The following is a 13,580-nucleotide window of genomic DNA, read 5'->3' on the forward strand; positions in this document are numbered from 1 at the left end:
CTGTTGCTATTGTTTTCAGTTTACCCCTCAGATGATTTGTGAGCACCCTCCAGAAGGTTACAGACTCGTTCATCTCTATAGCCCAGCACCCAGCAGGATACCTGCCATGCCGTGACAGTGAGAGTTATACAAAAAGGAAGGATGGACAATGTGCTGTTTACAGGGAGGTGTTTAATGGTGGTGGTGGCTGTGATTCATGTTCTAGGGGAAAGGACTTCAAGGTCCCCAGCTCCGTTTCCCCTCCCTTCACAGGTCAGGGTACGGAGCCAACTCCCTGCTGAGGCTGTTGGGGGTCAGCACAGGGGAAATTGGAAAGAAACTTGGCTGTTGGCTTCCCAGGTTAAGCACAGGTCCACGAAGGTCCATAGGCCACACGGCCCCTGTTCATCTGTGCTGTGCTCAGAGCTACTGATTACACCCTTGTCTTGGTTAGCCATGCCCCCCCTCATCCCTTCACTTTTTATCCCTGGGTGGCCTCATGAACTTGGCCCTGTGTATTATCTCTCAGGTAAAACACTGTGTTTACGTCTGCACCTTTGCTGTGGCAGGGGAATGACTCTAATCTACCAAGAGAAAGAAAACTAACTCCATGACTGGGGCATCCTCTGTCAGCCTCCGTTCCCATGCAGTCCCACATCTGCCGAAGAAGGTACTGGGGCCCTTGACTCAAAGACACAGTTCTGGTGTTGGAAAAAATACGGTGTGCGGTGTGATGTGTCTGCCACACTCTGCATCCCATGAAACCTGTCTGGAGACCAGGGCCGTGTTCATCCATCAAAAGTGCTTAAATAACCCCATATGAACCAAGTAGGGTGCATTCTCAGAGCACAAGGGGAGTAGACAACCGAACTCTCACCCAGGGGGCATGATTGTTCACACGCAGAGTGGAGAGAAACGAGGTCGGAGAAGTTGGCAAAGATGGATCCTGAGGAGGAACTGCCAGGCCAGTGGTTGGGCTGAAATTGAATCCTGTGGGCAAGTGATCCCACCTAGAGGGCAGAGTCCCTGGAAGGCTGTAGTTGGTCCAAAAGATATCACAGTGAGGATTTTCCACATCCAAAAGAAATCACTTCCTTGACGGGCAGTGGTGAAGCACACCTTTAATCCCAGCACTCAGGAGACAAAGGCAGGTGGAACTCTGTGAGTTTGAGGCCAGCGTGGTCTACAGAGTGAGTTCCAGGACAGCTAGGGCTATTACACAGAGAAAAACCCTGTCTCATAACAAGAAAAAAAGCATCCCTTCCATGAAGACGAAGCCCAAACCAAATGGCCAATAAGTACTCGAGTGAGATGTCCAACCTTACAATAATTGAGAGTATAGTTTGATTTTTAGAGGTGCCATGGCAGATTACCGCAAATCTGAAGCCTGAAATCCAGGCAGGTTCTTGGGTAATAATATGTCAGAGCCTCCCCTGTTTCTGGCCTTGAAGAACTGTCAGTTCAGGCTCTGTCTTCCTTGTCACGCGTGGCAGACTTTCTGTGTCCCTCTGGGTCTCATTTCCCCACAAGGAGCCCAGGCCTTGGATTTAGGGCCTCTCTAATATGCTGTGACTGCATCTTAACTAAAGACACCTGCAAAACCCTGTTTCCAAACAGACTCGCATTCTGGGGTTCGAGATGAGAGCTCTGGGGACAGTCTTCTACAGGACCCCAGGGAGAGCAAATACCGAAGACACAAAAGTGAGTCTTCACTTTCATCATACTGAGAACCAAGTTGTGGCTGTGACACCAATTGTACTCGTCAGAAGCAGGTAGCGTTTTCTCGGGTCATTTTCTGTAAGGGGAGGCAGACAGAAGCAGGAGTGGACAGAGGGAGAGGTTTTCTTTCTTCTTTTTCACTAATTTTTTTTCTCTTTCAGAATCTCTTTCTTTTTTATTTTATTTTATTTTGGTTTTTTTGAGACAGGGTTTCCCTGCATAGTTCTGGTTGTCCTGGAACTCACTCTGCAGGCCATGCTGGCCTCGAACTTAGAGATCTGCTTGCCTCTGCCTCCTGAGTGCTGGGATTAAAGATGTGAGCCATCACTGCCGGGCAATGTTTTGCTATTTTGCTTTTTGAAGCAGGGTCTTGAGACCACCTGGGCTGGGAATGATGTTTTAAGAATTACTTTTGAATGTCATGCGCATGGTGTATGGGTGTTCTGTCTGCGCATGCCTGTGCATCTCATGCATGCCTGTGCCCTCAGAGGGCAGAGAGGGCGTCTGATCCACTGGACGTGGAGTTACAGTTATGAGCTGCTTCTGGGTGCTGGAAACCAAATCTGGATCCTCCGGAGGAGCTGCCAGTGTTCTTAGCCTCTAAGCCATCTAGCCAGACTCTGAGGGTGACTTTTTTAAAATTATTATTTATTTGTTTATTTATTTATTTTTTGAGGCAGGTCTCACTACGTAGTGATCCACCTACCTCTACCTCCTAAATCTGGGGATTAAGGTCGTGTGTCATCACCACTGGCTCTGAGGCTGGTTCTTGGGGTCCTGGTTCTACTCTACCTCCCAAGCACTTGGATTATAGGTGTTCACTACTGTGGCTGGCTGGATCTTGATTTTTTTTTTTTTTTTTTTTTTGGTTTTTCAAGACAGGGTTTCTCTGTGGCTTTGGAGCCTATCCTGGCACTAGCTCTGTAGACCAGGCTGGTCTCGAACTCACAGAGATCCACCTTGCCTCTGCCTCCCGAGTGCTGGGATTAAAGGCGTGCGCCACCATCGCCCGGCCTGGATCTTGATTTTTGCTTTGTTTTTTTTTTTTGGTTTGTTTGTTTACTTATTGTTTTTCGAGACAGGGTTTCTCTGTAGCTTTGGAGCCTGTCTTGGAACTCACTCTGTAAACCAGGCTGGCCTCGAACTCACAGAGATCCGCCTGCCTCTGCCTCCTGAGTGCTAGGATTAAAGATGTGTGCCACCACCACCCAACATGGATCTTATTTTTTTTTTTTTTAGTTTATTATTGTTATTGTTGTCATTTGTTTGAGACAGGATCTTGCTATGTAGCCCAGGCTAACCTAGCCTAACCATCCAGCAGGACTTCCTCAGCTTCCTGAATGTTAGGATTAGGTATGTGCCTCCAGGCCCAGTCATAGGGACTGCCAGTCTGCCAGTGGTAGGCTGCGGGTAGGCACAGGGGACTTCTGGGGAGAGTATCGCCCCTCAAAGTGTCCTTTGTGAGGATGAACTGACTGGGTTTTTTTTTTCTCTAGGCACAAGTGTTTTCAGAAGAGCATGGGCTTTGACTAGGTACTTCCTGTGACTCAGACAGACCCCAAAGAAGTCTTAGCTGGTTGCCAGCTGCTAGCCACACTCCCAGGCTTATCAGCAAATCCTTCCTTGGTGGAGGGTCTAAAGGCACAGTTTCTGTCATAGTCTGAAAATGCAGAGTGAGTCTACAGAATGAGAGACAGGGCACATGGAGAAGTGACCCCAGAGATGCCTACCTCAAGGTCCTGAGCATACATACCATAGTGACGTTACTTGGAAAGAGGAGTGTTATGCTGTTTTTGCCGACGTGTTATGCTGAGGATCTTGAGAGGAGGAAATAATTGGAGCTCACTGGGGCAAGCCCTAGTGGCTATCCTGGGTCTTCTCTAAAAGGGCAAGACAGAGGGAGCCAAGCCAGACACACAGACAAGCGAGGCATGATGGGTACAGTGATACAAACCCATCACCTAGCATTTGGGGGATGGAGGCAGGAAGAGCTCAGGGCAGCTTTAGCTACACGCCACACGTAGTAAGGATGAAGAGCCGCACGGTGGTGGCGCACGCCTTTAATCCCAGCAGTCGGGAAGCCGAGGCGGGCCGATCTCTGTGAGTTCGAGGCTACAGAGTGAGTTCCAGGGCAGGCTCCAAAGCTACACAGAAACCCTGTCTCAAAAAAACAAACAAACAAACAAACAAAAACAAAGAGTGAAGGCAGAGGTCTGAATGGTGTGGCCACAGGCCAGGCAAGCTGGGAAGCTTGGAACAGAGCGTCCTATAAGGAAGGAATCACGATCCTGCCTTGAGCTGGCCTTCTGAAACTGATTTTGGACTTGCAATCTCCTTAACTGTGGGAGAATTGATTTATGATGTTATATGTTGGGCTGACCTCCTTGCGAAGGCCATAGATAATCAATACTGGGCAAAATGTAAGCAGGAGCTGGGCAGTGGCACGCACCTATAATCTACTCTGGGGACTGAGACAAGTTCAAGTCTTGCCTAGGCTAGTTCCAGGACAGGCACCAAAAACTACAAAGAAACCCTGTCTCGAAAATAAAATAAAATTTAAAAAAAAAGTGAGATCCTGTCTTAAAACATAAATCAAAAGAAAGAAAGAAAAAAAAAAGCCAGGACAGCAGGAAGACTTCTCCTCTAGTCTTCCTGGATTCAGCAGCAGCAGCAGGAAGATGAATAAGAACATCTTTTGGGAAGCATCAGCAAAGGCCACAATCTTTTTCTCTGTGTTCTGTGGCCCACCATTTTCAGAAGTCAACCTGCGGCCAGGTCCCCTGCCAAGCACAAGAGAAAGTGCAGCGGGAGAACCAAGACTAAGAGACCAAAGACCAAAGGGCCGGAGAACAAGCCTCTTAAAGATGGTCTATCATGGATTCAGACACAGAGGCTTGAAGGGCCGACACCTGAACCCAAGAGAGCTGCCACTGTAGCATTGGCTTCACCTTGAGGGTTTCCACGATCAGCTACAAAATAAAACATTCTGGGTTTGAAAAACAAAGCAATAACAAAATGAACAACGGAAAGAACAGTACTGGGGTCTCTGATCAGCCGTAGAGGTCCTAGATTCAATCCCTAACAAGAAAAACAATGTTGCTGAGGGCATAGATACATCTCAGTATATCCAGTAAGAGTATCTACTTAGGAGGTGTTGAAAGGATTCTCATTTGAGAAGTGGAAGCGGCATCCAGAAGAGTGGGCCTGCGCCTGGTCCTTATATGCGTTCACTGCTCAGATCCCCACGCCTCCTGCAAAAGAGAGAAAGAAACCTCTTGTCCCTACCGCAGCTCCTCTGCCCACCTCAGACCAGATATAGATGCCACGGCATCTATATCTTACTCAACAAAAATATATGAGCAACTTCTATGGAGAACAAGAAAACTCTTGCTGGGGCTGGAGAGATGGCTCAGAGGTTAAGAGCATTGCCTGCTCTTCCAAAGGTCCTGAGTTCAATTCCCAGCAACCACATGGTGGCTCACAACCTTCTGTAATGGGGTCTGGTGCCCTCTTCTGGCCTGCAGGCATACAGACAGACAGAATATTGTATACATAATAAATAAATATTTTTTTAAAAAAAGAAAACTCTTGCTGTTATGTGAGGTGTGATAATTATTAGTTCATGGTTGTTTTTTTGTTTTGTTTTGTTTTTTTTTTGAGACAATGTTTTTCTCTGTAGCTTTGGAGCCTGTCCTGGGGCTAGCTCTTGTAGACCAGGTTGGTCTCGAGTTCACAGAGATCTGTCTGCCTCTGCTGGGATTAAAGGCGTGTGCCACCCCTACCTGGCTTAGTTCATGCTTTAGGGGTGAATAGAGGTTTGATTTGGAAAACGGAGTGGGTTAGGAAGCTATTCCTAGCTCAGAGCAGAGCCGAAGCTCCTGAATCCACCTCCCTAAGCACCCTCTGTACCCACCTAGGCAGGCAAAGAAGTGCCTGGGTTCAGGAGAGTTGGGGGAGGGCAGAAGAGTCTGGAAGGCTCTGTAGTCACAACCTCCCTAACACTGCGGCCCTTTAACACAGTTCCTCATGTGGTGGGCACCTCCAACCATAACATTATTTTTGTGGCTACTTCATAACTATAATTTTGCTACTGTTATGAATTGTAATGTAAATATCTGATATGTGACCCCCCCCAAAGGGGTTGTGACTCACGGGCTGAGAGTCACTGCTATAGAGGTTCCCCCCTAAGAGAACCAGAGGTGAGGGGCTCCAGTGTGGGCCATGGCATAGGAAGTCTTCGAAGTCCATCTAAGGGATGTTTAGGGGTGGCATGGGGTATTTAGGTTATAAAGGAATAGGATCCAAGGAAGAAGAAGAAGAAGGAGAAGGAGAAGAGGAAGAGGAAGAAGAAGAAGAAGAAGAAGAAGAAGAAGAAGAAGAAGAAGAAGAAGAAGAAGAAGAAGAAGAAGAAGAGAAGAAGCAAGGATGGAGATGGGGAAGATGAGAGTTGGCTAGTTAGAGTCAAACATACCCTGGAGAGAGTCAGGGAAATGGGAACTTTCATGCCTTTTTCTGCCCCAGTACCTTGCTCTGTGTCGAGCACACATACCCAGCCCAGAAAGGAAGGAAGGCACTGTGAGTATGCTGGGTAGAGAAGCTTCGAGAACCCTGGACATGCAGCAGCAGTTTCTTACTCTGGAGAGATGCCCATCTGAAGGTCAAGAGCATGCCTCAGGGCAGCTACCCAACAGCATTCCCCAAGGCCAGCAGCCAGGCAGAGGTGGGTTTGTGGGAGGTGACTGTGTGCCCACACGTTTTGCCTTTCTCCTTGCCTATACCTATCGCTTTCTCCTCCTCCTTCCTTCCCTCCCCCCTCCTCCTCCACCTGTACCTTCTCTTTGGGAATCTGAGAAAAGTTGAGGCTTGTGCAGAAACCCTCTGCACACAGGGGATTCTTTGTGTAATTTCCCTAAAGAAGTTCTCTATGTAGCCCAGGCTAGCTACCAACTCATGATTTTCCTGCTTCAGCTTCCTGAGTGCTAGGGTTCCACTGCACCTGGTGTTGACATAGTATCTAAAGCCCCTCCCCCACAACCACCTCTGAGCAAGAGGAGGCTATGTGACCGGTCTAAAGAGCCTTGCCCACACACCAGGCTGCCCCTATTTCCTCTAGTGAGATCTTCGGGAATGGGGGGGGGGTGGGCCTTCGGGTCAGGAGGGAATCCCAGTCCCCCTGCCCACAGAGGAGCTCTGGGTAGAGGAGAGCTGACAGCCTGGGAACCGGTCTGCCAACCAGTTCAACCAGAGACTGGTTTCAACTCAGGTAGTTCAAAGGGAGCAGGGATGCCCAGCCTGCTCTGGGAGCAGCGAGCCCTTAACCCTTTCTCTGTAGTGCCCTGGCAACATCCGGGTGGCGGCCCATGCTGGAGAGAGGGGTTTAAGCTCCTTGGAAGATAAAATGGTTGTGGGTGGCTTTGGCGATGGTTTCAGAGTGCAACCAGACACTGGGGAGTGGGGGCGGGAGGAAACTGAGGAGGGAGGCTCCCGTGCTCCCCATTCCAGATGTCCCTCGAGATTCGGTCCTCTAGCGTGGTGATCCCAAGAGGATCCTGGCTTCTGGGTGGCGGCAGGGGCCCTGGGATTGGATTTCTGGGCTAATGAATATTCATCAGTTTGAGCCAGCCTCTGCTGCTGTTTACTTAGCTGGGAGGGGCTGGGTTTCAGGTTCACCTTGACTCCAGGAGCGGCTGCGAAGCAGGCTGGTACCTGCTTCTGCACCTGTTTCCCTCACACCTGCCCCGCAGCTGCTCCTACCCACCTCTCCAGGCTGAGTCTGGCCAGCACCCTGGAGACACCCTCGGCTCCTCCAATCTCACCTGCCTGGGCAGCTCCTCCAGTCAGCTCCTCTAGGGAAAGTCTCACCTCCAGCCCAGAGCAGTCCGGATTACAGGTACAGGCAGCAGGGACTGGTGGGTGGGGAAACTCTGAGGCAGGCCCCGACCAGGGTTCCCACTGCTGCCTCCGTGGGAGACAAGCCCCGCAGACTCTGTCTTCATCCAGTCTCACCCCACTGGCCTCTGGGAGAATGCCCAGGCCTCCAACAGAATTCCCGCTGAGAAAGTTTCACTATTAAACTCTTCTTTTGCTCAAGACTATCCCCTCCGGCCTGCAACCTGGAACGTGTATGTGTCTGGCCGTCTGGTAGAAACATCTCCCGCTAGCTGTCCGGTCTTCTTCAGGGTGGTCAAAGGCCTTCGGGGGGCCCTGCAGAAGAAGGGGAGCAGGTTCTACCATGCAGAACCAACACCCTCCTTCCCCTGCCCCTCCACCTCTCATGCAGTCAATGGTTAGCTTGTTCCATTCAGAAGGAGCTTGGCCCACCTGAGCAAAGCCCTTCAGATAGTCCTCTAGTTGGGGTGACAGGATTTGTCTTGGGTGTTTATGTGCATGCGATGGGGCTAGCCACCCGAAGCAGGAGGTGGCAAGTTGTCCTAACACGGCCTTTCATGGGCCCTGAAGCTACAGAAACAGTGGAGGTGGAGCTGGCATCCTTGGGGCCTGATTTTCTTCATCCCACGATTGCAAGGCCCAGGGCAAGGGCCCAGCCCTTAACCTGACATCTCAGGGTCCTGGGTAAGCAGACAGCTGGTCTCACCCAGTGCTAGATCTGTGTGTCTACCACCCAGTCCCCTTGACTTTCCGGGATCATGCAGGGCATGTGACTGGAAACATTTTAACATTTTCCTCTTTACAACTCTGGCCACCTTTTTCTTTCTTTTTCTTTTTATTTGTTTGTTTGTTTCTTTTCTTTTCTTTTTTGCTGTTGTTTGTTTGTTCGTCTTGTTTATTTTTAAGACAGGGTCTCATTCTGGAGACCAGGCTGAAGTAGAACCTTGTTGGGTAGATCAGGCTGGCGTTGGAGTCATTGGGCTGTCTTTCCCGAGTGTAGAGATTGCAAATGTGCATTACCACGCCAGCTTCATATTGCCTGCTCTTTGCTGTGTCTTTTTTTTCTTTTGTTTTTAGACAGTTTTTTTTCTTCCTGGGTTTTTTTTTTTTTTTTTTTTTTTTTTTTTTTTTTTTTGGTTTTTCAAGACAGGATTTCTTTGTGTAGCCCTGGGGTCTTGGAACTTACTCTGTAGACCAGGCTAGCCTCAAATTCACAGACTCACCTGTCTCTGCCTCCTGAGTGCTGGGATTAAAGGCGTGCACCACTACTGCCCAGCTAGACAAGAATATCTTTATGTAGTACTGATTTCTGGAGCTCCCTATGTAAAGTGGGCTAATCTTAAACTCACCTCCTGTCTCTGCCTCCTGATTGCTAGGATTAAAAGTGGGTGCCACCATGCTGGACCAGATTCTATATCATCTTTTACGTGCACTAAAGACTCTCCAGGCTGAGTTATGCAAAACAGAGAATAGTCCATCACTTTATCTACTTTAGAGATTCAGATTTCCATGTGTTAGGCTTGCCTCAAGGGGCAAACACCTTGTTCGGGTGTTTAGGTGTGCTGGGCAGAGAGGACAAGAAGGCCAGAAAACATATCCTCAAGAGTCCAGGGTACAAGTCCAGGACACGGGGCACCAACGCAGGCATTAAGCAGATCCTCATGACCTGTGCCTCCTTCAACTTCAAGGCGAGGTAGGCTCCGGAAATGCCGCCTGATACATAGTACTCGTTGAAATGGGTACATTTTAACTGGCATCAGCAGAAGCCTCTCTCCTGCATAGAGCAAGGAAACCAGGTGCCCACGTCTCTGGCAGCTCCAGATGGGCAGTGGTGGGTCGACAAGGCAGCTACTGAGCGGGCACCCTGTCCCTCCTTCCTTGCCCTCCCACAGCTCCTTCCAGTAACCCGCTCTGGAACGCTAAGTTCTGTGCAAGGCTGTGCTAAGCCCAGGAGGGGCACGCTGCCAAGGCAAACCTCTCAGGCTGTCCCTCCGAGCACTCGACTCTCCAGGTGCCTGGAAGTACCCATCCGGCCCTCATACCCGCTCCCCCTGCACCCCCATGTCTAAGTGGGGCTGTACAAGATCTTTAACTTCAGTCACTTGGACCCAGCTGAAGGGGTAGAGTCAGCAATATGGATCTGCTTTGTGGATAAAAGAATAGGAAAGAGTATCCTGGGCTGGGTGGCGGCGGGGGAGATGTATCTAGAGGGGCAGAAGACACCACACAAGGAACAGCAGCAAGAGGCGTTCAGCTTGTTTCCGGCCTAGGCCAGGGTCTTGCTCTTCCTGAATCTGATATGCTCCCCTTACCCCAAATACCCATATGCATTATGGAAATTAGAGAGCCAGAAGGGGAGAAAGCAGCACCCTATATTTCTTCTACTAAAAAAAAAAAATCTGCCTGTGCTTGATTTGGATTTTTTTTCTTTCTGGTGATTTTAGAAAATGTAACAAAGTCCATCAAGATGTGGGGGGTTTGGTGCTATGGATTAAACTCAGAGTTTTGGGTATATTAGGCAAAGGATCTACCACCTAGCTATGCTCCCAGCCCCCTCTATCATCAGCTTTTTAAAAATTACATTTCTGGCGCCTTTAATCCCAGCCCTCGGGAGGCAGAGGCAGGCAGATCTCTGTGAGTTGGAGGCCAACTTGGTCTACAGAGTGGGTTCCAGGACAGCTGTAGCGACACAGAGAAACCCTGTCTTGAAAAACAAAAACAAACAAAAAACTATTTTGGGTGTACCTAAGGGGGGTATGCCATGGCTCATCTTGTGGAAGTCAGCAGACTTCTGAGCATCAATTCTCTTCTTCTACCATGTAGGCCCTAGAGGTGGAACTCAGGCCATCAGGTTTGGTGGCAGGTGCATTGCCTGCGGCCCATCTCACAAGTCCCTCCATCTGCTTTAAGGGAGGTGACAAATGCAGGTCTGGACCGCCTGGCCATCTCGCTTCCTGGCATCTGTTAGCTTCGGCCCCCTGCTTCCCCAGGGTTCTCCCAGTGTATGCCCAGGGTCATAAGACCAGACCTCCAGCCTCTCTGGGCCCAGAGATGATCTTGACTACATCGTTCAGCTCCCTCATAAAATTTAATCCCTCCAGGCTTCTGTCCCCTCCAGACTGCAAGCATCAGCCATGGCCACAGAGCTTCATTCCCAGGCCTTCCTCTAGCTCATATGCATCTTTGTGGAAATTAATAAAAGGTCAGGTCTGGGCAGAGGCGGCTCCGTGTCAGGGCACACAGCTTGCGAGTTGTGAAGCTCGGATTTCAACCCAAATCCCACCCGAGACCCTTATAGAAGGGTCCGTACAGAACAGCCTGCGATCATGGCACCTCCCAGGCTCCAGCTGACTGCCTTGCAAATTTTTAACTCTCCTTCAAACACCCGTCCTGTGGCAGCTTGCTGGGGAAAAAGAACAGTCTGCTAATGATTGCTTCGTTTCCTGAGTTTTACTCCGTAAAGTTGATGTAACCATATAGACAGGCCGTCACGGTGGGGCTGAGTGTTAGGCCTGGATGGGACAGATAAGGACCCCGAGGCCCAGAGAAGTAACTTGGTCGAAGTCAGATCTTCTCAAGACTGCGGCTCCCGGGCCTCTCCTCAGGAAAGGCGTATGCTCGTCACTGTTGGGAATGACAAATGGCTAGAACTATTACAAATTCAATTTAATTTTGTCCTGAGTTCCAAGCAAAACACGGGGTGTTTCTGCAAGCGTGACTTGTCAGTGGTCTGCCAACACTGGGCAGAGTGGGAAGGACTTGGTCATGGTGCCACAGACCAAGATATGCGTGACTAGGTAAGGGGTTTCCTAGCCTGTAGCCTGAAGGCTTGGAAGGAAGAACCTCAGCGCTCTCTCCACAGCTTTGTGAGGCGGTGGGGTAGGGTTGTCCCTCCATCCCATCGCCTGGCTCAGTGTCTTTCCCATTAATGGCGGTCCTGGAGGTTCTTTTCCCAACCCTTCAGTCCTACCTTCAACCCTTCAATTCTTTCTTTACTTTTTTTTTTTTTTTTTTGAGTCAGGGCCTCACTATGTAGCCCAAGCTGGCCTCCAATTTCCAGCCCTTCCAGCTCAGCCTCTGTGCTGCAGTTCTAGGCGTTAACCAGCACACCTGGCAGTTCTTGAAACAGCCAATAACTGTGAATGAGCCCTAGTCCAAGTGCCCATCCCCTCCACCCAGTGACCTTTGTCTCTCCTGCTTGGTCCTGCAGAAAACCCTGCCTGGGCCTCGGGACCGCCATGACTGAAGTCGGTTGGTGGAAGCTGACTTTCCTCCGGAAGAAGAAGTCCACCCCTAAAGTGCTCTATGAAATCCCTGACTCCTACGCCCAAACGGAGGGAGGTGCAGAGCCCCCGAGCCCTGACGCTGGAAGTCCTCACAGCGACTTTAACACCCGCCTGGAGAAGATTGTGGACAAGAACACCAAAGGCAAGCACGTCAAAGTCTCCAACTCAGGCCGCTTTAAGGAAAAGAAGAAAGTCCGGGCCATGTTGGCAGAGAACCCCAACCTCTTTGACGACAGGGAGGACAAAGGACAATGAAGGCAGCCGAGGAGGACACTAGCGCCTCCCTGCCCCCTGCCGCTGGTGGGGTCTGAGGCAGGAGCTTGCCACGCTGGCCTCTTTGGTCATAGCTGATGCCATGGTGGCAGGTGATGCCTGCTGGCAGGAGCACCTGGTTCTTAGGTTTGTATTTATGTGCCCCAGATTTACGAAGGGCCTGGGAGATCCCAAGGCCCTCCTCCCCGTGATCACAAACAAAGGCACTCCGGTCTAGGATGAAAAATGGCCGCCTACAAGTACAGCTGTCCTTGGCAAAGCAGCTTGGCTCACAGGGAGGCGGCAAGGCAGAGAGTAGACAGGGAGCCTGGCAGACTCCACCCCCTCCCTGGGCACAGGGTCAAGGGTGAGTTTGGATCGCCGCTCCCTCTACTTTCTCTACCTGTGACTTGTTCCCCCGGACCAATGCTAGAAGAGCAGAGTTTCCAGAAGTCACGTGATAAGCGGTTTCCTTGGTGCCAGAGGCGGAGCTGTTGAACTTGAGATCACCTCTGAATTCAAGGAGTAAACCTCCTGGAACTTCCCTCCTCAGAGTGGAGCAGCAAAAGAGACGAGCACTCCCTGGGGTGCTACAGACGGCCAAATCAGAAATCCCCGAGTTGTTGCCTTGACCAGCACGTGTGTGGGTGCTGAATTAACTACCCCGAGAGAGAAGCCTCACTGGTCCAAGGGTCCAAACTAGAGGAATGGATGGGTTTCCTCTACTCCTTCCCCGATAGTATTTAAGATGGATCCGCCCCAGAACTCAATCCTGGAGCCTTGAATTTTGTTGGAAAAGTCGTGGTAGGCTTTACCTAGTAATAAACAATGCTGAGAAACCAGAGGTATCTATGCTTTTATCTCACGTGTCTGGGGATGGCCATGTCCCTACTTTGGTGTGGGCTCTTCAAACTTCAGGAAGGGACCCCAAGTGTGACAGTGTAGAAGCTGGGTCAGTAATTCCACCATCAAGCTAGGCTTCATATGCCAGGGGAGAAAGGAAGGAGACAGACACCCCCTGGACAATGAGAAGTTGTGGAGGCTCTAAGAGAGTGGGTTTGAACTTCAGCAACCGGCCCCAAGACTCTGTAGTTCTCAGTGGTTCAGCTTGGGACCAAGGTTTAAATTCTGGTGCCACCGAGTAGCCTGCTGAGTCTGGGGACATTTTATAGAAAGACTTATCTGTAAAGCCAGGTGTGAGGGCAAATCTCAACTCTTGCTGAGGCAGGGGGATTGCAGTTCAAAGGTCAGCCTGGGGTATACTGGAAGGCCCCATCTCAGGAAATACAACAAAACCTCCTCAGAGTCTCAGGTGGTTCCCTTCCTCTTCCTTCTCTTACAGAATGCCACCATCCCTACCGCTTTAGTTAAAGAAGCAGGGGAGAGTTCTCACCCTGTCATGTCAAGTCTGGTTCTTACCCAAGCCACGGGACCTGAGAACTGAAGGGAAAAAAA

The 13,580-nt window shown here is 50.1% G+C and overlaps 1 protein-coding gene across 1 annotated transcript; it reads left to right on the forward strand.

The window, feature by feature from the left end:
- The first annotated feature begins 7,357 nt into the window (after positions 1 to 7,357).
- On the forward strand, positions 7,358 to 12,967 carry Prr15l (proline rich 15 like). Its single transcript, XM_050157198.1, has 2 exons — positions 7,358 to 7,588; positions 11,798 to 12,967. The coding sequence occupies exon 2, from the start codon at positions 11,826 to 11,828 to the stop codon at positions 12,126 to 12,128; it is 303 nt and encodes a 100-aa protein (XP_050013155.1). The 5' UTR covers positions 7,358 to 7,588; positions 11,798 to 11,825; the 3' UTR covers positions 12,129 to 12,967.
- Positions 12,968 to 13,580: the final 613 nt, after the last annotated feature.

This window comes from Alexandromys fortis, unplaced genomic scaffold (genome assembly GCF_014885135.2).
Source record: "Alexandromys fortis isolate MF-2015 unplaced genomic scaffold, M_Fortis_MF-2015_v1.1 scaffold_31, whole genome shotgun sequence".
NCBI classification, from domain to species: Eukaryota; Metazoa; Chordata; class Mammalia; order Rodentia; family Cricetidae; genus Alexandromys; species Alexandromys fortis.